Below are 26,280 nucleotides of genomic sequence, written 5' to 3'. Positions count from 1 at the left end.
CTTCACACTCTGCTCTTACTGGTGCAATGTGCAATCAATGAAGACTGGCTACCAGGCTGGTCCAATTTAGCCATGAAACCTCCCACACTAAAATGACAGGTGTTTCAGTTTCATTGTCCAACCCCTGTATGTTCCCTGTGTAAAGCTGAAACAGAACTTATAAAAGTAATCATAATCAATAAAGCAATTCTATACTTTGACATTTGAAGTTGCATATGGCTTATTTCAGAGCACAGCTGTTATACCACACAAACCAGCAGTAAATAACATGTTAAAGCCATATGGTGGTTGAATAAATCTGTCACCATTTGTCACATGTTGAGAATCAAGCTTAACATAATCACTTGAAAGTCCTCACTTAGTAACGCTTCCATGAAAAAACACAGAAGTACATTTTTTCAAGACATCCTTTATTTCATATTAGCCTTCATGGGTCACAGCTGTTTGATAATGACAAAGTTCATTTGTGCTGACTGCAGAGTCAAAAGGGGTTCTCAAACCTAGTACTTATATATTTTTAATATCACGCTCAAACACACAGGTCATGTTTACTGCAAACTTTACTCACACCGATACCTTTTAATTGCTAGAAGGCTCTTAAATCCTGTTAGTTGGAAGTGTTCTCTTTCAGAAACAGCAAAGCAAAACCTGGCTCAAACAGTTCTTTCAAAAAGTTAAGCCTCATTTGCTACTTGATGGTTTTACCTCCTGCATGTTCACATAAACGCATTCTGTACTGCCCAGTGCTCATTCAGGATCCACAGAACCTTATTTATATTCTTAAGACCTGTTGAGTCAAAAAATTTTTGTGTATGCAGAACAAATGAAACCACATTGTATGTGGATTGAAAAAAAAAACCCCACAACATTGACTGACAACATTACACTATTTTGAGTACTGGTACTTTCTAGTGAAAAAAAAAAGACATTGAAGTGTCTGAAAAAAACAGATTTGATAAAAAAACAAACAAACAAAAAAATAAAACAGTTCAACAGTAACAATGTAATATTTTATGGATGACAGACATGAATACATAAGAAACTAAAAGGCATTTATTCAGTTTGTAGATGAGGCATTTAAATGCTTTAAAGTGACTTAGCATTTAATTAAACAAAATGGTACAATGACTACTAAATCTGGAAACCTAACAAACAAAAAAATAATTGTAACCTGTAACTACTACTGGAGACAACAGGGTTCCTTGCTAAAGCTGTATCTAAGACACACCATAAACAAGCACATACCAAACAATATTAGCTAGAACGTCCTTAAAACCGAGTGAATTATTTCAATAGCAGAGAACGTTTAGGATTTTTAAAACACATCTGAAGCAAATGCACAATGTTAAAGAAGAAAAAATGGCAAAAAAAGATAGAAAATAGAAAAATATTAAAATCTGATCACACAAAAAAAAATTGTTTTAATAACACCGTTTTGCATGTGGGCCAATAAGTCCCGTAATGGTGTCATCTGAACAGAGCACTTCTTTCACATTTGTAGTGACCTCCTACATCACTTGGGCAAATTTTAAACTGAACTTCTTATTGCTTTCTTTGATCTTTGAACAATGCCTTTCTTCTTGCAATTATTGCATAAAGGCACATTTTATGTAGTGCACAACTAATATTTGCCCTGTCAACAGATTCCCCAACCTGAGCAGTGGATCTCTGCAGATCCCTCAGGGTTTTCAGGGTCACCTGGACTGATTCTCTGGTTACTGCTCTCCTAGTGTGGCCTGTCAATTTTTATGACCATTTTCTAATGATATTCTGAACATTGCTGTATGAGATGCTGGAAGCTTAAGATGCTTTATAACCCAACCCAATTTGATACACTGCCGATTCTGCAGGTTTTGCCACTTGCAAAGCATGTAGAAGTCTTTCATGGTACTCTTCAACTGTGAGTGACGGAAACTAAAACAAAAATCCAGAAAATCACATCGTGATCGATTTTTAATTAATTAATTAGCATTTTATTGGATGACATAAGTATTTGATGCATCAGAAAACCAAAACTTAATATTTAGTACAGAATCCTTGTTTGCAATTACAGATATCAGACGATTCCTGTAGTTCTTGACGAGCATTACACACACTGCAGCAGGGATTTTGGACCACTCCTCCATACAAATCTTTTCCAGATCCTTCAGGTTTCTGGAATTTCGCTGGGCAATACAGACTTTTGGCTCCCTTCAAAGATTTTCAATTGGGTCTTCTTTGAGACTGTGGTCCCAGCTCTCTTGAGGTCATTGACTACGTCCTGCCATGTAGTTCTGGGTTGATCCCTCACCTTCCTCATGATCATTGATGCCCCATGAGGTGAGATCTTGCATGGAACCCCAGTCTGAGGGAGATTTCATCTTCAACTTCTTCCATTTTCTTATAATTGCGCCAACGGTTTTTGCCTTCCCACATACACTCACCGGTCACTTTATTAGGTACACCTGTCCAACTGTTCGTTAACGTAAATTTTTAATCAGCCTTATATATATATATATATATATATATATATATAGATAGATAGAGAGAGAGAGAGAGAGAGAGAGAGAGAGAGAGAGAGAGGGAGAGAGAGATATTTACATACACTCACCTGCCACTTTATTAGGTACACCTGCTCGTTAATGCAAATTTCTAATCAGTCAATCGAATGGAAGCAACTCAATACATTTAGGCATGTAGACATGGTCAAGATGATCTCTTGCAGGTCAAACCAAGCATCAGAATGGGGAAGAAAGGTGATTTAAGTGACTTTGAACGTGGCATGGTTGTTGGTGCCAGACGGGCTGGTCTGAGGATTTCAGAAACTGCAGATCTACTAGGATTTTCCCGCACTATCATCTCTAGGGTTTACAGAGAATGGTCTGAAAAAGAGAAAATATCCAGTGAGCGGCAGTTCTATGGGCACAAATGCCTTGTTGATGCCAGAGGTCAGAGGAGAATGGCCAGACTGGTTCGAGCAGATAGAAAAGCAACAGTAACTCAAATAACCACTCGTTACAACCAAGGCATGCAGAGGAGCATCTCTGAATGCACAACACGGCGAACCTTGAGGCGGATGGGCTACAGCAGCAGAAGACCACACCGGATGCCATTCCTGTCAGCTAAGAATAGGAAACTGTGGCTACAATTCGTGCAGCCTCACCAAAATTGGACGATAGAACATTGGAAAAACGTTGCCTGGTCTGATGAGTCTCGATTTCTGCTGCATCTTTTGGATGGTAGGGTCAGAATTTGGTGTCAACAACATGAAAGCATGGATGCATCCTGCCTTGTATTAACGGTTCAGCCTGGTGGTGGTGGTGTAATGGTGTGGGGGATATTTTCTTGGCACACTTTGGGCCCCTTAGTACCAATTGAGCATCGTGTCAACGCCACAGCCTACCTGAGTATTGTTGCTGACCATGTCCATCTCTTTATGACCACAATGTACCCATCTTCTGATGGTTATTTCCAGCAGGATAACGCGCCATGTCATAAACCACAAATCATCTCAGACTGGTTTCTTGAACATGACAATGAGTTCACTGTACTCAAATGGCCTCCATAGTCACCAGATCTCAATCCAATAGAGCACCTTTGGGATGTGGTGGAACGGGAGATTCGCATCAAGGATGTGCAGCTGACAAATCTGCAGCATCTGTGTGATGCTATCATGCCAACATGGACCAAACTCTCTGAGGAATGTTTCCAGTACCTTGTTGAATCTATGCCACGAAGGATTAAGGCAATTCTAAAGGCAAAGGGGGTCCAACCCGGTACTAGCAAGGTGTGGCTAATAAAGTGGCCAGTGAGTGTAGCTGCTGTGCTGTTTTCCTGTAGCCCATCCCAGCCTTGTGCAGATCTACTATTTTATCCCAAATGTCCTCACACAGCTCTCTGGTCTTGGCCATTGTGGTGAGTTTGTTTGATTGAGTGTGTGGACAGGTGTCTTTTATACAGATAACGAGTTCAAACAGGTGCAGTTCATGCAGGTAATGAGTGGAGAACAGGAGGGCTTCTTGAAGAGCTAAAAGGGCTGTCAGAGCAAGGATTCCTACTGGTTGTTAGGTGATCAAATACTTATGTCATGCAATAAAAAGCTAATTAATTACTTAGAAATCCCACAATGTAATTTTCAGGATTTGTGTTTTAGATTTAATCCCTCACAGTTCAAGAGGACCTATGATAAAAATTAAAGACCTCTACATGCTTTGCAAGTGGGAAAACCTGCACAATCGGCAGTGTATCCAATAGTTGTTCTCCCCACTGTGGCTGCCTGTCTTGTTTAAGAGAAGACTTACATAAATCATACCAAAGCATATTTTGTCCAAAATGCTTCTAAATATATCAAAACAAATATTAAAAGTCCTAAAAGGACTCTGCTGCTGCATCAATAGAAAAAACCTATAAAAACTGTTTTACAAGCATATCACACATATTCTGAGGCTCAAATATATAGTACACAAATAAAAATGAGACTGGCAGGAAAAGGGAGCACTGTATCTGTCAGAAGAACGGTGATGACGGATCCATGAAAAAGAAAAACAGTCTAAGTTCAGAAATGCCAATTTGCATATCTGTTTTAACCACTGCCAAAATAAATGACAGCATCTCTTTTTCCTGACTAATTTCATAACTGTCATTTCTTCCATATTCCTGACCATTTGACCCACTCACAGATTTAGAGACACAACTGCCAGTCTATACAGATCTTGTGACCGGAGCAAAATGAGAACAGAAAGGGGAAAATGAAAAGAAGACAGAAGGTGTGAAGAGATGAACAACAGAGAGCAAAAGTTGATGTAGATTTTGGGATTTTGGCATATAATTTGGAATAACAGAAAACAGGCTTCTTTGGCCAAAGATGAATTTAGGATCAATTTGGACTACAGAAATATGCCAGTTTTTTCCATGTGAAACAAGGCCTGGATGATATTAGAAAAATATCAAATTGCAACAAAATTACTGAAAATTAAATGTTTATACATAAGTTTAGTTTTCAAGTAGGTGCTTTTTTTGTGCTGGATATTATACAGTCCATTCATTTGTCTATCCATTTATCAGATCCTTGAATCCATTCATCCATCTTTAAAGAAATAAAAAAAATCATGTTTCTTTGACTTTTCTTTTCCCCTTGGTAATCACAAAGATACCCTTTGCAACGGCGACCCGAGACTCGGAGTACGCAAAATGACTGTTTTGACTCCTGCTCTGTTTTGTTATGGTTTAAATAACACCGAGCTCAGTTCTCAAAAAATCGGTTGTTCTTGTGCTCTTGGACCTGTCCTTTGCCTTCAATAATATAAATTACAGTATCCTTATTTTAAGCCTCGAGTCCCATGTTGGTGTTAAAGGTATATATATGGTTCAAGTCTTACGTTAATGTCTTTTTAGGTCCGTTTGAGAAAAAATACTCTTCTGCTTTGCCTGATTTAACCTTAGGGGTACCCCAAGGCTCCATTGTAGGTCGCATCCTACTTTTTTCATGTATGCTTACTTAAGGGAGCTATGTTCTTAGAGAGCATACATATTCACTTCCAATGTTTTGCTGACAACTTTTAAATCTAATTGCCCATTCCAGCAAATAGTCATAATCAATATGGATGGAAATAAACATCCTTAACTTGAACAAAAAGAAAAATGAAATTACATTTGGACAATCAGATCTCCTAAATGGCATTCTCAGTCCCATTGGTTCATTAGATTCTTATTTTTATAAGAAACCTTGGGTGATCCTCGTCAGTAGCTTTAAAATTGAGAGATAGACCAGCTCAGTGGTAAAGAAGAGCTTTATCCACCCAAGACTCCTGCGTAAAGTCCTACATTCCAGCAACAGACTTTGAAAAAGTAGTTCATGCTTTTATTACATCTCGCTCGGACTACTGTAACACTTTGTATGTTGGTCTAGATAAACTATCTATTCAATGGCTGCAAGCTGTACAAAATGCTGATGCACATGTTCTGACAAGAACTAAGCACTATGATCACATCACACCAGAGTTGGCCTCTCTGCACTGCCTTTCTGCTCTTTTAGCATCCAGTTAAAGGTTTTACCACTTGTTTTTAAGAGTGTTAATGATATGGCACCAAGATGTTTGTCTAAAATGCTGCATCCTTATACTCCATCCAGAGCTTTAAGGCTCACAAATAAACTGTTAGACACTTTCAGATCATGGCTCAAAATGTCCAAGCTTTCTCAGTGGTGGCGCCTAAACCATGGAAACATCTGCCTTTGCACATCTGAGCTACACAACTGTTAATCATTTTGGGCTCTAAAAACACACTTCAATACTTTGGCTTTTAATTCTAGTTGAATGAGATATGTTAGCTTTTACTGTGCTGTCATTTAAATTTTATTTTATGCATTTATTTCTAATTTGACTCAGTTGTGTATTGCTTTACTTTCTAAAACTGTTTATGCTACTGCTGATTTTACACCTCGCGCAGCACTTTTGTATAATCCAGTTTGGTGTCTCACATCTTCGGTAATCAAAGGGGCAGATTTGTGGCATGTAATTGTGTTAACATGTCTCTTAAAAAAAAGACAAATTTGTACCCATTTTAGGACAATAGAAATGTTTGTTTTCCGTTAGTGTCTGCTTGTGGAAATATAGCCTTTTCAAATACAGTAAAAGGAAAAACCGAAAATGATATTAAAAATAGAAATAGGCACAAAAGAAACATCTGAAAGCCAGAAGTATAATTGTAGTAAGGAAAATATATTACATAACTTTAACCTCTGATGTGTTCGGAGTAATGTGGAATAAAAACAGCAGCAAAAATGACAGAGAGCTGGACATGACTCAGGCACAACAAATAATAAATACTGAACAGAGTAGTGCAGCTGTTTGGAAGTAGTTCATGTAGTTCATGTTTCAAAAAAGCAGGGAGTTTTCAACATTTATTTTTTTATTGTTAAAAGGGTAAATGTATGAACCATGTTGAGAAAACTATGACTGTATAGATTTTGGTTTAAGTCTTTGGTTGGCCAGAGGTCCAGATTAGCAGGTGTGCTCAAAGGGTATCTTTTTAAGTATACAATTTCATGGGGGAAAAGATGAGTCAAAGAAACATGATTTTTTATTCCTTTTATCCAGTGACATCATGTTCTGTTGAAGTGAAACAAAATCTTTTAACATAACACATGGAACCAACTGTCAGCTGTCTGGGACGTGTACCTCAGTTTTCAACCAAGTTAATGAGCAAATTCATTCAGGAAAAGAAACAAACATTGATTGACAATGTGACCATGTTTCTGAATTAGTATTCAGGGACAGGGCGTATCGTGAACCACATTTTATTAATACTTTTGTGGATAAAATAACCGCCTTTCCATTTTGACAAAAAAAATGTAGCTTTAAAAAAATTACTGAAGTAATCAACCCCTCATGAGGCTGCACATGCTTTATTTTAACTGTAACAGCATGCTCAAATGACATGCATACTCATTAACAAGACTATACACACACATACATCATATGTCTGCTTCAATGCTCAAATTATGCTCATGCAAAACTGAACATACGCACTGTCCCAGATCATATATCCTCTAAAAAATAATCTAAAGTCATTTCATTAAAAAGAGAGACCACTATGGAAAGATTTAGTTGTAGAAAACAAGTGAGTAAAATGTAAACCCTCTTGGCCACAAGCAAATACACCTGAATCCCATTCCTGGCACCTGCAAAAGCTATCACTCTAGGAAAGAGAACTAAACTGTAAGTTCAGTACAACAAGCTGTTTGTTATAATTTTCCATAATACTGTCTTTTCAATGACACATATGATGTTTGACCATTTAAAATTGGCCCTTGCATTTATAGAAATTTAGTTCATTTTCGACATACTTTTTATTTTTTATTTTGTTGCACTAGTGGCCTTTATTCCACAGTATATAGACAGGAAATGGGCAGAGAGAGAAGGGAGGAAGACATGCAGCAAAGGTCCCAGGGTCTGGAATTCAACCGCAGACGGCTGGGTCCAGGACTCACAGCCACTGTATCTGGTGCTCATGCTTTATACCACGCACCGTATGCATTCTCAAATTTTTAGCACAGGGCAAGCAAAAGTGCTTTATAGGATATCAAAGGAAACACATAAAAAATAATCAGGCATAAGCATAGTCCTGGACCCGGCGACATTTGCAGAATGTCTCCACCTCTCTCTACCCTTCTTTCCTGTCTGCCTACTGTCAAAAAATAAAAATAAAGGCCACTAGTGCCAAAATAATATCTTTAAAATTACAGATATTACGGTCACAGAGGAAACAAATGTTAACAGTTCATCAGTCAGATTCTTTCTGTGAAAGCTACTGTAAACAGAAATGTCTTCACTCCTGATGTAAAGAAGAAATCAACAGTTTGTGCAGATCTCATGTTTTCAAGGAGATTGTTCCAGAGCTGAAGAGCACAGAAACTAAATGCAGCCCCACCTTGTTTAGTTCTGCTCTTGAATAAGCAAATCTCATACTCCAGAGCATCCCTATTTACTTTAAGCAGGTCCAAAGTACACCTACAAATACAGGGTACTGGAAAAAGCCCCGGAGCCAGACAGCTTATAGTTTTTAAGGTTTCTGACTGACCGCCTGGTTAGTTATCATGTAACCGCTGCTTTTCATGAGACTCAGGTACTAAGCTCTTGCTCTCAGACTGCTAAATGAACAAGGTCAGCTTAACTTTAGATCTAGTATACACAAGATCCAATCCAAATGGGGTTCTGAAACAGGAAGCCACCTACTTTCAGGAGTAAATAAATAATCTAGAAGAAAGTTATACAAAAGCCTTGAAACATGCCTTCAATTAAACATGGAGCATACTTTGAAAATATAGTAAGATGACTTAAGACTTTTTTTTGTCAGTTTCTTTCTTTTAATGCCTGACTGGCCTCAGATCAGAACAGTTCAAAACATCTACTTCTTTTTTGATGGTAAGTTTTGTTCAATTTTTTTTATCTTTAACACCTCTTTGGACCATCAGACAATGTTCAGAAGTGTGAAACCCATTTAAAATCTGTGTAGTGTAATACCCTCAAACGTATCCCTTATTTTCTACTTTTCTTCGTAGTATTGACGTGTCTTGTGTACCTTTTCTCGTTAGAGAATATGTGGTGCAGGTTCTAATAAAGAGGAAACTGAGGGCCAAACACACTTAGGCTTTAAAAGGCAGAAGCCATGTGGAAATTGCCTGTATAACCACAGGAGACTCTTAGGATATATTAGGCCTTACGTCTAACAGACAGAGCAGCAAGTTAGACTAAAGAGAACCTGTCGACTCTGTCAACTCAGGAGCCACAAAGATGTGATTATTTTCAGGTATTTATTCTAGGAAATATGGCTAAATGTTTCAGACCTCAATGGAAAGAGAATTATGAAAATTACACAGACCCACCATGCAAACATAAACATGAAAAGTTCACAAAGTTGTTTATTCTAGCCTTCCCGTGGTGGGCAGTCATTATTTATATTAGGAGCAAAGGTGACATCACATCTTATTTGTGTGTGTGAGAGAGAGAAAGAGAAAGAGAGAGAGAGAGACATACCATAACAGATAAACACAAAACCATGCCCTCTGCTAATAAAAACACAAAAAATACTTGAGCAAACCAGTTCACTGACAAGTTGGAGAGCAACACTAATTACATGTTTAACTTTTACAGCTGATCCTTTCTCATGCATTAACTTTTTTCATTTTTGTTCAACATAAAGATTTGAAGTATAAATTGTTTTAGCAGTACAGATGTACACTGTCATCATCTAACTTGACCTAAGCAGTACCATACGTGTGACATTTTTCCTGTGGCGCTCTGGATATATCTGCTGTTAGGACGATTGTTTTCACATCCCAGCAGGGAAGAGAAACTTGGATGCCCCAGCTCTGTGCAGACCTTAGCAACTCATGAACTCCAGGGGTCAAGATCACTTCTCTGTACAGAGACTACACAACTTGTAAAACACACATTTTCTCTCATTTCTCTACACACACTCAGCAAGTCATGAGACACAGGAAATCACCAGGAGATAGAGGATAGGAAATTAGAAACACTCTCCCAGCATCCCCAGTGAAAACATTTGCAACTCTTGAGCTCAAAAGCCTCAGTGGAGGGAGCGGCAGCAAACGGAAAACACATCCCTTTGTTTTACAAACCTGATATCTCTCCAAATGTAATCTTCCTGTTCACGCACCAGACAGGACACTGTGTTTCCGAAGTAGACGGTCGGATGAACAGAAGGTCCACAAACCAGTCCCCTCACTCAACCCACCCACTGGTGACCTTATGCTCCCTTTTCTTTTCCATATTTTCCTGAAATTTCAACTTTGTCCAAAAACAAATTTGGGATTGGGGGTATAGTGTAAACAGTGTATTTCTGTAAATTACAGTGATTAATGTGTGTACCTGAAGATGACACCAATCAGATGTGTTTTGCGGGTAACACATGTACACATGAAGTACTGGGTATGACCTCAGAAATCAGCTATCTATCTCGATGTCCATGAGAAAAACATTTAGGCATGATGTGTCTTGACAACAGATAAGCTCAATCTCACCCACACGTCACCACAAGCAAGAAGCCCGTGGCCTGGCACAGCAGCACAACCAGGCAGCCAGCCATCCCTGTGGCCCCGCATTCCTCTCTTCCAACACTGCTTACAGAAGCTGACAAGCTCTGGAGGTCTCCCTGGCCGAGGTGGAAATCTGCAAAAATAAACGCTTTAGGTGACATGAAGGCTTTGTTTGTTTCTGCTGGCCCGGCTGTTTGTGTTAGCGCGGTGGGTTAATTGCAACTTTGATCGCTGCGTTTATTGATCCAACAGTGGCCTTAGGAGTGCGGCTGGCCAGGCCTGCCTCAACCAACTCCCACCGCCTATCCTAAACAATCTCCCCTCCGCCGTCCCAGCTTGGTGAGCCAATACAGATGGGGTCTAATGGGGTGACCACACCAAACAAATGCTGAGAATGCACTTGAATAGGGTGATCATGACTGGAAGTACTCTGAGGCAAAACCTGGTGTTCAGCTGAGCAGAACCAAGAATTTATAAGAAGGAATCTGTTAGCAGAGAAGGGCAAACTGTTAACTGGGAATAAGATTGAAAAGGGTGGAAGAATTGGACTGGAACTGACAAGGCAGAGTTGAGCTTTCACATGCAAAGCCAGCTGAACTAATGTTTGGCAAAAAGTATATATATAAAAAAGGCTGGGGCTGGTTTATCTGCAATAGTGGTATGGCCGACAATTGTGTTTTGCACTGCCAGAAGAGAGCAAAGGTGGCTGTGATTATGTTACACAGAATGTATTACAGGCTAAATTGGATCAAATGTGATGGACTGCAGATGCAAAAGGGTTTATGGGCTAACTCTGGCAAATTTTCACCACTACTGATTTATGTAGTGTGACTTTATGAAACAGGCCAAACTGGGCTGATCGAAACCCCAAATGATCTTTTTAACCCATGTTCGGCATGGCTTCCTCTTCTGTCCCAACACGAAGGCTAAATGTTTGTAAAATTTAACTAAATCCACAGCTTTCCATATTCAGGAAAATACTGCATAAACTACTGATCAATTATCTGTAACCATTTTATGAAATTTTAATCTTCAAATCAATATTTGTTACAATATTTAAGAAAGGCTAATGGTTTATGAAGGATTCTTTATACTAATGAAAGTCAGGTCTACGTCTGTATCTCAGCTTCAACATGCTCCAGAATGAAGAGAATATTGTAAGTACTTTTCCAGGAGAGTCAGTATGGACGGTCACATATGTGTGTTTCTATTATGGCTGTGAGGTCATCAGTAAATTGAGACAACGGCAGATAATGGACAGGACTCATGGTCAAACCCACTAACCCACTAACATCTGCATCTGTGTAACTTGGTTTTCACTGCATAAGCACTAAAAACTATTGCAGTTTGGGGTATTTATTTAGATTGGGACAATCTCAGATAGGTACAAAAACTAAAGCAATTTACACCTACTTTTTCATTCTCCATTTGTTTATTATCAATGACCTGTCTTTCTACTTGCAGTCAATTTATCTTTTTTGGTAAACACCAAGGGAAACATGGGAAATCTTGTCAGCTAAATTGCCATTCCCTGTTATCATACTGACAGCTATATGTCATCATGAGAGAAGCAGAATCTGGCCAAAACTGCAGTCCATGTTCCTCCAAGACACCTCTAAAATGTATGAGGACAGAACCTCTAAAGCTGTGCTGAGGTACCTGGACCCCACACTAATTTTCCAAGAAGCAGAATGTTCTGGAGCTGACATGTTAGACAAGCAGATCCAGAAACATCCCTCCAACATCCCTAGAACCAGTCAGGATTTAACTAAAGATCCTATTGTAATCCTAAATCTTTGACTGCATTCTCCTGCAGAAAGAAGTGACCAACATTAGCTTTCACCAAGAAGAGTATTAAGTGGTTTGCAGCAATTTTAAAATTGGTACTGGCTTCATAAATCTAATGTAGTCGGAAACACAATTTTTATGTTACTGTAATAATATGACTGAAGGTTAGTTTAGTGCTATGGTCAATAATTCACGACTGCAATACTGGTCCTGCTACTGTATGTCTTTCCTGACCAGTTCTAACGAGGCGCCGACCACAGCCCGCACGAAAAACAATACTACACAAAACTGCTAATTCTGAAGTTGCAGGGCTGTTTTGTTATCGCAATCTGGTTCTTGTACCTGTCCACATCTCGGAGGAAAGAGTTGGAGCGATCTGTGTTGTCCTGGGGGTACTTGACAGGGTTGATCTGCTTGTCTTTAAACAGGCACAGTATAGCACAGCAGTTCTTGATAGTATATGCAAAGCACAAAAAACACATGAAAGACTTCGAAAAGCTGTAAGAATAATTTTCTTAAGTGTTTGAAAAAGACTTGATTTGTAATCGTAAGTTACTTGGAACTTGACAGGCAGTGAAGTAGGGGTGTTGAATGCAGGGATGAAAAGATGAAAAGGAAGGTGGAGGATGAAGTAATGTGCCTCCAAAAGGCACTCCAGCAGAGGGACAGATCTTTTTCATGGAAACCATCTGGCAAACTCAACGTGAGCCACACCAAATCTGCAGTACACATGACTCGCTCTTTCTTTCTTTCCCCTGCCTTCAAACTGATTTCTGCCCATTTTTCCTTGGTTGCATTCTTCTTTGCTTCCTACCCTCACTCTCCTTTCCATCACTTTACCTTTTCAACCCCACTGCTTTTTCTCCTCTTTTTTTCTCACTCAAAAATATCCTACTCATTAATGCATGGCAGCTGCAGGGAGCAGTGTTACTTCATTTTTCCATGGCAACAGTCTCTCTGTTTCAGCAGATCCCATTTCAGTTTTGGTAGCAACGTGTTCCTTTGCCAAAGCTGAACACATTCATGTGTTAAATAGAAGAAATTATTACAAAATTCCTGAAAAGAATTACCATCCTGTTCAGCTGCAATTATGATCAGGACCCAAGGAGACATGGGTGTCCATCGGAAGAACAGAGTAGAGGAGAGACAACTGAATAAAAATGCGTAACGGTGAGCATTGTCAGGTAGACCATTAGGACAGCATAGGACAGGAAGACAGATAAAAAAAAAACGATGTAACAACAGGACACCAGAGGACATACAATATGCAAAGTATAAAACAGTACAAAATCAGAACTCAAACTCAAATGCTAAAAAATCCATCATCACATATTAGAACTAAAGATTCATTGAGAGATCAACAGTGACCAAAATCAGCCACTCAAAATCCAATCAGTCAGAGTACCATATTAAGCACTGACAACAAATCTCTTCAGTGTGAATGCTGCTACAAATAAAAGACCCAGAGTTAGCTATTTTCAGCAACAGTGAGATGTTGAAAATAAAGTCAACACAGATATGTACAAAGCTATTCAGAAGGAAACTGTACTTTCTACTAAAAGCCAGAACATGTCTGCTGCTTATTTAAGATGATAGAGGCCAAGAGAGAGAAACTTTCAGTGAATAACAGGAAGGTTAAATAGAATACAGCAAAGTTGCTCTGTTTTACCATTTGACCTTTCCACTTCTGTTTGTCATGAAACAAGCTGGGCATAAATCCTGGCAGCCTTTTGGCAGCCTCAGTGTTACGGTAAGGAAATACAATATCCAGAATATACACAAGGAGACTGCAGTTTCACTAAGCTAGCCACGCTAACTGTAAATATAAAATTCTAAAGCAAATTTAACATTTAAACATTCCAATGATTTTGTCTTTGTTTTAAAACAATAGTAAACTTTGGGTGACTTGTGTAATCATGGTTCTCAGAGTAGCATGAGATATCTCACTGTGGGATACACCCCCTATGCATATTCCTCAGAAGCATTTATCTCATTATTAAGCATTATTTCAGGAAAAAGGTGGTTGGGAGAATGTTGTGAGAACAAAAGGAGAGACTAAGCCTATCACTATGGCCACAAAAGTGGGTTTAGGCTTCAGTGACACCCTGACATCTCCAGGCGCAAATTGATCGCAGGAAGGATATGCATTATAACTATCACACACCAGAGCCGGCACTAAGGCTGTCTTAAATGACAAATGTGTGAAGTCATCAAGTAGTGTGGGGTCACTGTTTTTCCCACAAAACCCAGGTAACATGCTAAAAGGACACTTTAACTGGGGAGAATTTTACAATTAATTACTGCAGAAATTACAAAATTGTGTCTACCAGAAACTTTTTTTTTTTTACCGTGTCCTGTCCGGCAGAGTATCGTTCAGAATTGTTGTCTGAGTGCCAAGAAATTGCCCAACAGATTTACTTTCACAAGCGGAGCATCACAGCTAATGCTTTAAAGCTCTGCTTGATATTTATAAAATAAACTTTACCCACTATGGAATAAGCGGTAGAAATGACTGACTGACTGACTGACTTTATTATAAACGTCTTTGGGAATATTTCAATTGTTACGGACATGGAGACTGAAATTAAAAGGAAAAAAGAAGCTTGAAAAAGAGAGAGAGGGGGCAAAAGGGAAAAAGGGGAGAAAAGAAGGAAAGAGTGGAGGAGAGAAAGAAGGATGAAGAGAATAAAAGATTACACCCTGCTTGCTTATACACCTGCAGCTGTTTTTTTTTTAACAAAATAGCACACGGTATTTATGAATGTAAAATGTACTTAGTGAGAGGTGCAGCCCAATATAAAACATCTGTATATCTGTCAACACCTGAAGCTTAACACCTGAGTATGAGTGTGGACACGCTTTGTATACAAGGTTTCTCCACAAAAATATGCAATAGGGAGTTTGAGGACCCACCCACCTGCCCCGTGGTCCCCGGGCGGACACTGAGGAGATCCGAGCCACAGACATCCAAAGGCCCCGCAAAGCACAGGAACCCCAGGAGAACCACCGCCGGGACTACCGCAACCCCCCCAGAGAAGAGCAGTGGAGAGTCCCAGGGGAGCCACCCAGCAGCCACAATGCAGAAGCCCCAGGGAGCCGCAGCGACGAGCCCACAGGCCCCGCCGGCAGCCGTCCACGCCCGAGCAGGTCCAGCCATGGACCCAGAGACCCAAGACCCCGGGACACACCATCCCCCAAGCAGAGGCCCGACAGAGCCCAGGGGGCCAGGCCCCGGCAAGCAGCCACCGGGAGTGAGCCAGCCCACACCAAAGCACCCAGCCCCGGACACCGAGAACCCCAAGTACACCAGCGGGCAGAGACTCCAACCACCGGCAGGTAGTGTGGCGGGGAGGAAATAGGACCCCCATAAGATGGGGGGGCCTAGGCTGATCCAGGAGAGGGAGCAGTCCAAGACCCAACTTGTCACAAAAAACAGGCACTCGCAGTCACAATCACCCACTCCCACCCTCATGCATACACATAAAATCACTCGCACCCAATCACTCACACCCCAGACAAACAACAATGGACGTCATACAATCATTCACACTCCCCATGCATACTCTATACTCCCAGGTCCAGGCGCCGATACCCCCTAGGGGCAACCAGCCCTTGGACCCAGGAGGTGGTCCCCTTCCCTCCTGGGGACACAGGCAGACAGCGCCGGCACCGCCCAGACCCGGGCGGCCCAGGCCCGGCCTGGCCCCCGCCCTGAACCCAGTCCCCAACAACCCCCATCCACCTCCGGAGAGGGGGCTATGTACAAAAGAGGGGTCCACATGGCCCAAACCAGCCCGCCAACCAGAGTCGCCCCAGGACGGAGCAGTCCCGACCCCCCAATGAGCTTCGAACCCAACCTCCCACCCCCAGTGAACCCCAACATGAACCTCCCCACAGGGCCACCGCCAACAAGGACACCGATATCGAACACATGCCCCCGAACCCAAACGCCACAAATCCCCTCCCCCACAGGTGAACTCCAAAGCCGAGAGGCCGATGAAGCCACACCACCCAGCGCAAGCTCCACACTCAGCCCTGCTCTAAGCACCCCTGCCGCACCCCGCTTCCCCACCACACAGCGCGCCGCAACGGCAAGGCAAGGGCCTTGCGCAACACCACCCCCGCCCACCGGCGCAACAGGGCAGACCCCACCAAGCACCGCACCCACAACAGGACCCCTGTTGTGGGTGCCACCAGAAACTTAGGTTTCTGTCTGCCAGAAACGTAAAGGAAAGGTGACTCCTTTCTTGTCACCACTCCACAAACATTTTCCACATTAACATTCATAAACCTAGATCTAGCATACAAAGCCCCAGCAGACTGAATACTATTAAAGAGAAGCCCTGCAGCATCGTCAGGGCAGAGAGCTCCGGGGAACAAACTTCAGCGTTAATGACTAGTTTCCAAAAGAGATCCTCAATCGGAGGCGAGTATTACTCCCAATCAGGAAGAAATATATCACCAAAGGCACCAAAGCTACAGTGGATGTGGAAAAATTCTATGTTAATAGTCAGTTGTTCAGAAACCGGGTGATCACTCCGTGGCTTTACTAGGAGCAACAGCAGGTTAATTTAAAACATATAACACTGGTTAGATAAAAGTTAATTGGCAATAGTAATTTAATTTAAAGCACAGCTCAGCACGATGTTTACATTGTTAGATGTATATCAGTACTAACAGCGGGGGAAGTGGGTGTGCTATCCTCCACATTTAATTCAGACATAGCACCTAGCTTTGCAGCCACTGCTGGGGATGAAGGCGTTATTCTCGTCCACAGAATCCTCTAATATGAGGATTTTAAATGTGTCATCATCTCCCTCCTCCTCGTAGATCATCTCCAACATGTCTTCCCCAGGTGGTGCTACTGTGGGCAAGTCCAGCTGGGAACCACAGCTAGAAGTCCTCAGCTGCTTGGTACCTTGGGCTGCTTGGGAGATGCCCAACCTTTCTACTTCGTCAACAGGTATGGGTCCTGACAGGATAAGCTAGCTTGGTGTGCTAGCCATTGAATCAGCGAGGCATGTTCCAGCACAAGGTAACTCAAGCAGACCTGGTGTGAATCTTTTCATTAAATCTTGTTCCCGCAGGTGGAAAGGTGAGCTGCCGGGTCTCTGTTTCCTCTGGTGAATGGGAGGATAGCGTCCATGTTTGTGAACTTGTATGCCAACTGAACAGAACAAAGTGTTAGCTGGTATGCTAAATACTCAGTACAGTTTTGGTGATTTGTAAAACCACAACGTCATCCACAAAGGCAGAAATAATATTTGATTCCAAATGGAGCACATTTATTAACTAAATTTTAAATAGAATTATAGAAGAGTTAACATGCAAATAACATGCAACACCAATTCGTCAGAAATAGTTATGAACATAGGTAGAAACTGGTGTTGAATTGCTCAAAATGCAATAACAAAACATGTCAATAAACAGTTATAATGGTAGCAATAAAACTACACATTCCTCATCAAAGGTCAACAGGCTGGGACTCCAACCCGTGACGGCTGAGTCGAGGACTGTGGCCTTCAAACATGTGTCACGCGCTTTACTCCTGCGCCACCGCTGTACCCCTGGCTCAGTGAGTTTAGTATGCAGAGCAGTTGGAAACAGCAAAAGAGTAGGTTATTATTTGGAAGGTCGCTTGTGTGCGTAGGGTCTTGTTACACCGTTGTTGCTGTGTGTTTTGAAATTGGGTTTTGTGGAGGTAGAATATGTTGTTTCTATAATTTAGATGAGCCTCTCCCCATTAATTGGATATGCAATATACATACTACTTATTGTTTAATGTATCGCATGTGTTTGATTTTGTTGCTGGAAGTGCTGCTGCCCCCGATGCCTGTGGCGCTCAGGTTATACGGTTTAGGAACTTGTGAAATAAAAGGCAACTAAGAAGATGACATATAAACATTTTCAGACATGCAATTTGCACCATCAGCATTCTGTTGCCGCATTTTTCTTTAAATGGACAACGACTAGAATGTATGTATGTTTTCAACCATGTCTCAAATGCTGCACATTTGTAAGTCAGAATTAATGCTATAGTGACAAAGCTTCATCAACCCCTTTTCAAACAGAGCAATAAGATTTTGTACAGCTTACATAATAACTATCACATTTAATTAGATTTATAAGGTTAGGACAGCCAGAGAATACATACTTTTGTACCTCTGCCAGACTCTGCTGTTTTGTTTCAACCTCTATTGTAAAAGACTTAAAGAAAGGTCCATATGGTAAAATTGACACATGCACAGTAGTTGTGTGAACTATTAGGTATTCTGTTTACACCACACTAAAATAAAATGAGTTGTTCAAGATTGGGACTGTCCCAGAACTGTGGTACACCTGCTGGGTTTTTTGGTTTAATTTGCTTCCACTTCTATGTCAACAGGACAGTGTTTGCAGTTCGTGGTGTAGTGGTCACACATCGAAAGGGGACAAAACAAAGTGAAGGTAATCTAAAATGTAATTTAAATTCAAATGTGCCACGCTCACTTTGACTGGCATGCCTCTGATGGTCCTAACAAAAAGAATTAAACTGTTTCAGGAACAAACCTGTGCCTCATTGGTTATAGTTCATAAAACAGAAAAACCCTGCACATACATTGCAATCTGACTGAAAATTACATTGTTGCGTGTTTGCATAAAACTGCAATATTTGTCCTTGATTAAGAAATTGTTCATGTCACAATAAGCCCTTAATGTCTAGCTTGAAGTGCTCTGATTAAAAAAATTTAAATATTTAAAATACCTTAACTGTTATTAATATGTTATTAATTAAATAGCAAAAAGAAAACCATACTTTGTCATTCAAAATATTTTCTCCTCACATTATATTATTCATTACTGCATATTATTATTTATATTTACAGTATTACTATAGTTTTGTTTAATGCAAAACTATGCATTTTAGTAGATTTTTTTATTTCTTCTCAACAAGCAATGAGAATAGGCTGAATAGGCTATTTTCCAGCAAAAAAGGAAATAAAAAAATAAAACAAAACACCGCAATATTTAGCTTAATATGTTTAGATCTTTCTCCCAGCATAATATGTGTTTAGCCTGAACAAGCATAACAACTATATGCTGATGATCACTGTTTTGCATACAGTACACAATTTCCCTCATCTGTTTAGGTGCAATTATTCAGAAGTAAGTTTTTGAAGGAATACAGAAAAGCATAGATGCAGGAGTGGAGATAGGTGTAAATGTATCCTAGGAAATGGGATTTAGCACTGGAGTGAAAGGAAAAGGTCTGTACAAAAACAGAGGTAAGAAGTAGAATATGTTTTTTTGGAAACCCTAATTAAAAAAGGTCTAAAAACCAAATAACTGTATATTAAGAAAAATAAAGAATCTAAATGATCACCTGGACAGTAAGTCGCTTAACAGCATCCCAGGCATGGCTGAAGAGTTCCTTCATTCGCTCCTCGGAGGTAGTCCAAGATTCATCAACTGCAGTGTCCGGTATCACCTTCATTGGGATGGACATAGGACGTGACTCTGTCAGAAAGGAAAAATATGATAAGGACTTATATTCAAGCTTTTATTCAGTGGTCATTTAAATTCTACTTCTCCTAGGCAACATTATGCATCCAGTAGTGATGTCAGATTGGCTTTAACATTCAGCCCACTGCTTGAGTGACCTCCTTACCACAGAAGTAATGTAGCACCCTATAAAGTCTTAAACAAAATCAATATTTTATTTATTAACATGAGGAAATGTACTGTCCTGCATTTATCCTTTACTTAACCCTCTTTAAAACTCCCTGTTATTTTCATTTACTGTACAGTATCATGTTATATGATGTTTAACCGGCACTTCATTGAGATGATGTAATGGTGGCACTCAGGTTTCTTGTCTCCAACAGTGGGAGAGGGAACTGTGAGAACTGACAAAGTATGTGCATCTACACACACACATACACTTACTGTTGGAGACATGATTTATCCTTGTGTGTGCCAGCTGTGGTCCAGACGCAGGCTAATTGTCTGCACTGACACTCATGGCAACAGAAGTCAAACGGCAACAAACGTACAATTCATCTTTCAATTATCCACATTAACCTTGTCGTCAATTTACAACTTTATTGTTTCATAACAGTTCTTGTTACAGAAGAAAACATAAAGAGTAAAAAAACAAGAGTAAAAGATGCACAAACGGAAGTATAAAAGAAAACCAACCTACCAACTCTACCAGGATAACCTGTGGTCTGTGTATGTTAAAGCAATCAGGCGTCAGGATTTAGAAAAAGGGAGGTATCTCCTAAAACATATAAACTATAACCCAAGATTTAAAGCGCCATCTTCCTCACCAGCCTGATTCCACAGTCGTCATGAAACAGGACTGATGTCACAGGACTATTCTATCATTTCTGACAGTGTTACCAACCATCACAAAAACGGTTAGCAAAGCAATAACATGTTACAGGGAATTAGGAAATCAGATAGTTAGTTCACCTAGTTTATGACTGCTGTGGAAATAAAACCCCTAATGTGTCTATTAACGATGTATGTGTGTGTTAAGCACATATATGTGTGCAAATAATGGAGCTATGTTTGTGTGTGTCCCTGTGTGTTTTTGTGTGTGCGTGTGTGTGCATGTGTGTAAGTGGAAGATCAGGTCAAGATCACTGTGTCTGGACTCTTGCAGCATTTTCTCATTCAATTCAATCCAATTCAATTCAGTTCAGTTCAATTCAATTCAAAAATACTTTATTAATCCCAAAGGGAAATTAAATGTTGTTGCTCATTATGAGGGTTTCTTCAAAGAGTCGTTGTAGATGCTGATGGCTGTGGGCAGGAGGGATCTCCTGTAGCGCTCCGTCTTACAGCAGATCTGAAGAAGCCTCTGACTGAAGACACTCTGTTGTTGTAGGACAGTCTCATGAAGAGGATGCGCAGGGTTCTCCATAATGTTCTTCATTTTATGAAGAATCCGTCTTTCCACAATGATCTCCAGAGGTTCCAGATGAGTCCCCAGAACAGAGCCATCCTTCTTTATCAGCTTGTTGAGCTTTTTCAAGTCCCTGGCTCTGATGCTGCTTCCCCAGCAGATGATGGTAGAAGAGATCACACTTTCCACAACAGACTTATAGAAGATATGCAGCATCTTGCTGCAAACACCAAAGGACCATAGCTTCCTCAAGAAGTACAGTCTGCTCTGTCCCTTCTTGTAGATGGCTTCACAGTTGCATCTCCACTCTAGTCTGTTGTCCAGGTGAACACCAAGGTATTTATACTCCTCCACCACCTCCACTTCTTCTCCCATGATAGAAATAGTTTTTGACTTATTCCTGTTTCTCTTATAATCTACAATCATCTCCTTTGTTTTAGTCACGTTCAAAATGAGATGATTGTTTCCACACCATGCCACAAAGCGGTCCACCACCTTCCTGTACTCAGCTTCTTGTCCATTTCTGATCCACCCCACGACTGCAGAATCATCCGAGTATTTCTGCAGATGTCAGGAGTCTGTCTTGTACTGGAAGTCTGAGGTGTACAGAGTGAAAAGGAATGGTGAGAGTACAGTCCCCTGTGGTGCTCCTGTGCTGCTGACTACCGGGTTAGACTCATAACCCTTCAGTCTCACAAACTGTGGTCTGTTTGTCAGGTAGTCTTTGATCCAGGAGATTGTTGAGGCCTCCACCTGAGTCTTCTGGAGTTTCTGACAAAGCAAATCAGGTTGGAATGTATTAAATGCACTGGGGAAATCAAAGAACATGATCCTCACAGTGCTGCTGGTTTTGTCCAGATGACAGTGGGTTTGTTGAAGCATGTGTATGATGGCATCTTCAAGTCCAACTCCACAGCGATAAGCAAACTGAAGGGGGTCCTGATGCTTTACTGTTTGCTTACTCAGGTGGGCCAACATCAACATCATGCTGTGCATCCAGGTGCATTTGACACTTGGGGATTGTGAAAGAGATCACTTTTGTAAGGATGCCTACAAGTGGTGTGGCACATCTCATAAAAAAAAAACAATGTTTTTGTTTCAAACGTCCTGATATTCCAAAGAGTTCATGATACCATCTACTTGGCTACAATGTCTAAAAATGAAGAAAGTCTTAAGTGATTAAAGGAAACAGCCAGTTAAAGCCCAAATAGGATTTACTACCTCTACATGTTTAGACACCCAGACACTATTAACTTTGGCTGTTCTTCTGACTGCTGGGGGGTGGCAAGATAATCTAAGGGTTTATATATATGAATTTGAAAGAAGATTTTAACCAAAGCGACTTACAGAAGAGTATATAACGATGTTAAAATTAAAGCAAACAATAGGCATATATTCAGTGTTGTCCCATGAAAACATAAAATAAAATATTTGCAAAAATGTGAGGGTTGTACTCACTTTTGTGAGATACTATGCATTGTTGGGTAAGCAGGCCATCCCTTCTTTCAAAATCCTCTTTTTTATCCATGCTGTTCTCACTCTCCTCATCAACTACTTTTGTTTCTTTACATCCACATTAGTCCTGTATAAACATTCTACCATTTTGATAGTGATTACTCATCTTCTTTAAAAGCACCATTATTTCTTCCAGTAAATAAAAAGCCCATCTTCCAAGACCTCAGCCCAAGCATGCAGGAAGATAAAATAAAACACGAGAGCCCCACATTACAACACACTATATAGCGTTCAAGGCAAAACTGCCACAGCTTATGCGCTGTCACATAAGTGAGGATATGTACCAGGTAACTTTATGAAGTCGAAGCCAAATTTGACCAACACATAAGCCACAGAAGTGGGTTGCAATTTCAACTGGAGAGCAATGTTTAATTTCTGCAAGTGATCTATTGGAGGCGGCAATGCACCTGAGCAGCCACCAGCCTACTGCAAACTCTATAGACAGTAGAAGAGGGACTTAAAGTTCATGTGACATTACTTTTCTGGAATAAAGTAAAATTCACAAAAATCACCAAACTTTATTAAAGCTGCAGTAGGGAGTTCTCAGAAAACCTGGACTTTTTTCGAACAAGCACACCTTACAGGTCCCTCCCCTTTGCTCTCTGCTGTGCTACAATCCTCCCTTCACAGGGGAGCCTGTCGTGAACAAGCAGCTTGTTTGTCATCGCTCTTCTTCTGTTTACTAGTCTTTGTTTTCTGAGCAGGTGCCACACAATAAATTGGCAGTTTTCCTGTAACGTTAGGTTGTTTCCCCACCATTAGCATATCTGCAGCACAACGGCAAACTCTAGCTAGAACAACGGAACGCGTTGTGTGGAGGAGGGGTGTGAGCAGCATGTATACAAGTACACATTGACACTGCTAAGACATTCCTGGCTCTGATTGGTTGTTTCTCACCAGGAGCTGTGTATTTCTGCAAATGGCAGTAGGACCACTGGGAGAAGCCAGAGGAGTTTGAGTTTGAAAAATGCTGTAAACAAAGAATGCTTTCAAAAATGGAAGTGTTAATCATTTAATTTCACCACTCAATAAAATGCAGTGAAAGCACAAAAGAGAAATCAAAATGAAATTAATATTTGGTCTGACCACCCTTTGCCTTCAAAACAGCATCAATTTTTCTAGGTCCACTTGCACACAGTTTTTGAAGGAACTCGACTGGTAGGTTGTTCCAAACATCTTGGAGAACTAACCACAGATCTTCTGTGGATGGAGGCTTTCTCACATCCTTCTGTCTCTTCATGTAATCACAGATACACTCCATGATGTTGAGATCAGGGCTCTGTGGGGGTCATACCATCACTTCCAGTAAGTCTTGTTCTTCTTTACGCTGAAGATAGTTCTTAATGACTTTGGCTTAATGTTTGGGTTTGCTCACTTAGCATTTTGTAAATTGATAAAAATAAACAAGACCCATTTATATTTCTGAATGCATTCTTTGTTTACAGCATTTTTTCACACCTGCCATAAACGTTTGCACAGTACTGTATAACCATACGTTTTTTGACAAAGTATTAAATTGGAAGGGTTTTGTAACCTAGGTAAAAGTCATAGAAATCTACGTTTTCAACCAATAGTAGCGTAGAAAGCTTTCAAATTAATTAAGGGAAAGAATAAAGAAAATATTAACCTTGTGACTGGGCAAACAAACTTATTTAATGGTCTTTACAACAGTCTTTACAACACCAAAACTGTGAAGAATCAGTAAGCTTTTGACTATGAGTCAAGTCAACAAAGAAAACAACCTCTTCAGAATGTTAGCATTTCTGCATGCTGACTGTTATCTTCCTAGTATGTACCTTGTTACAAATAGTTTACAGTAAGGTAAAATGTTGCATACTCTGTTACAGCAGCATGCAGACAAAGCAATGGGACTATTTATAATAAACCTAGTTCTCCCATTTGTTTTGGATGCATGCTGATGTTAAAGATATACATCACTATTTGTTTCTGTATTTTTGAAAGTTCTAAGAAAAAGCTGTGTTGTGCCAAGGTGCACTGAAATGAAGCATAACAATTAGGTTCACTAGAAGCCATTTCTTTAAAGATTTTTTTCCCCCACTCATCTTCCCTTTAAGTCAACATTACTCTGGAGGAAGGCTTTTTAGATGTGTTATGCACAAAATGATTGATCCGGCAAAATATATAAAAAAATTGATTTTTCATCCAAAGTACAAAGTATCATGCAAACAAAAGCCACTGAGAGATGAGGAGAGATCTGCCAACTGTATTATGACAACATGTAAGGAATTTCAACATAATTATGCACATGATCTGTGACTTTAAGAAGCTTTCAAAGAACCTAAGAGCAATTATCTGAACCCTGTTTCCTCTTTCCTCCTTCACTCTGTCATGCTCTGTCACTAACACCACCAAGCCTGTATAGTAATTCATAATACACTGGATGAACCCCAGTTCAATCCCAATTTCTCTCTCTGTCCCTTCTACTTAAACCACAAAAACCAAAACCAACATCCACAAAGCCTAAAATTGTTATCATTCTTGAAAGTGGAGATGGGATTTATGGGGATGCATCTACTCCCCAAAGACCATTTGGTCTGTCCTGGAAGTGAGCGAGAGGATTGTATGGGTCCATTCTATGTGTAGATGATCCATCTTAATGTGGCGAGGAGAGCCCCCTGCAGCCTGTAACAATCCGTCTAAAGGCAGGTTGGGGTTCCCATCCCATTATTCCTCGTTTTTGTGTTTTCTTTTCCCAACTCTAACCATCATTACCTTGATAAATTATTGACTTTACCAGAAAAATTTAACTATATAAATAACTCCAGAATGAAAATATTATCCCCCTCTGAAAATCACACAGCAGCCAATAAAAACCTGCCTGACTTCCATCAAGCTACTTTGGGCTTGGGTAATGGTAATGTATGACTGTGGAGTTCTGCCAGACATCCTCTCATCTCAATTCTATTTATTTGTTTATCTCTTCCTTGACATATAGCAGAGATTATCTCTCAAAGTAAAAATTGAATGTGTAAATAGCGCAACACCTCTTTTTAGATTTCTTGGTTACCTGGACAGTTATATTTTATCTCATGATTCAAACCAGAAGCAACAAAGACAACAATTCTCATTCCAAACTTTGAGAAGCAGAGCTGGTTATGGAGGTAGACTTAACAGCTATGAAAGTATGCTCTCAGAGTGCCAGCAGCTAATTTTAGAAGCGAAAAGAAAAGCCAATGAGATCATTACTCTGGTAGCTTTTAAAGAACAAAGAGAAGCTCAGCTATTGATCAGAGACACTGCCCTGCTGCCAATAAGAACATTCATTACGAACTAAAGAAAATACTTAGAGGCCAGTTTTATGTCAATTTGTGGTCTAATTGAAGGGGCAGACCCAACTCAACCTCAAACTGAGAAAAAAATTAGCTTGTTTTCAAAATCATCTCTCACAGTCTTTCTTGTTAAATACAACAAACAAAATAGATTGTTAAAACTTCAATGATTATCTCACTAAGCAACTTATTAACAAACCTGTGTTGGATGTGTGCTTTATTTGGAAATAAAAATAAAACTCCAGTCTCTAAAGTTTACC

General features: G+C 40.2%; 1 protein-coding gene across 3 annotated transcripts in view; it reads right to left on the bottom strand.

The window, feature by feature from the left end:
- LOC124866321 (vacuolar protein sorting-associated protein 13B-like) overlaps positions 1-26,280 on the bottom strand; it is a 370,362-nt gene that overhangs the window by 190,079 nt on the left and 154,003 nt on the right. Inside the window, exons 22-23 of one of the 3 annotated variants that reach the window (XM_047362059.1) lie at positions 19,689-19,822; positions 2,553-2,861 (exon numbers count right to left, since the gene is read on the bottom strand). In XM_047362059.1, the coding sequence (XP_047218015.1) occupies positions 2,841-2,861; positions 19,689-19,822 (155 nt within the window). In that variant the 3' untranslated portion in view covers positions 2,553-2,840. Of the gene's footprint in view, positions 1-2,552; positions 2,862-16,916; positions 17,493-19,688; positions 19,823-26,280 lie in introns of those variants that run through there. The other 2 variants (XM_047362058.1, XM_047362057.1) reach the window with 2 other exon arrangements.

Source organism: Girardinichthys multiradiatus, chromosome 3, assembly GCF_021462225.1.
Source record: "Girardinichthys multiradiatus isolate DD_20200921_A chromosome 3, DD_fGirMul_XY1, whole genome shotgun sequence".
NCBI lineage: Eukaryota > Metazoa > Chordata > Actinopteri > Cyprinodontiformes > Goodeidae > Girardinichthys > Girardinichthys multiradiatus.
The sequence above is the reverse complement of the archived record's forward strand: the minus strand, read 5'-3'. Positions and strand labels throughout refer to the sequence as shown.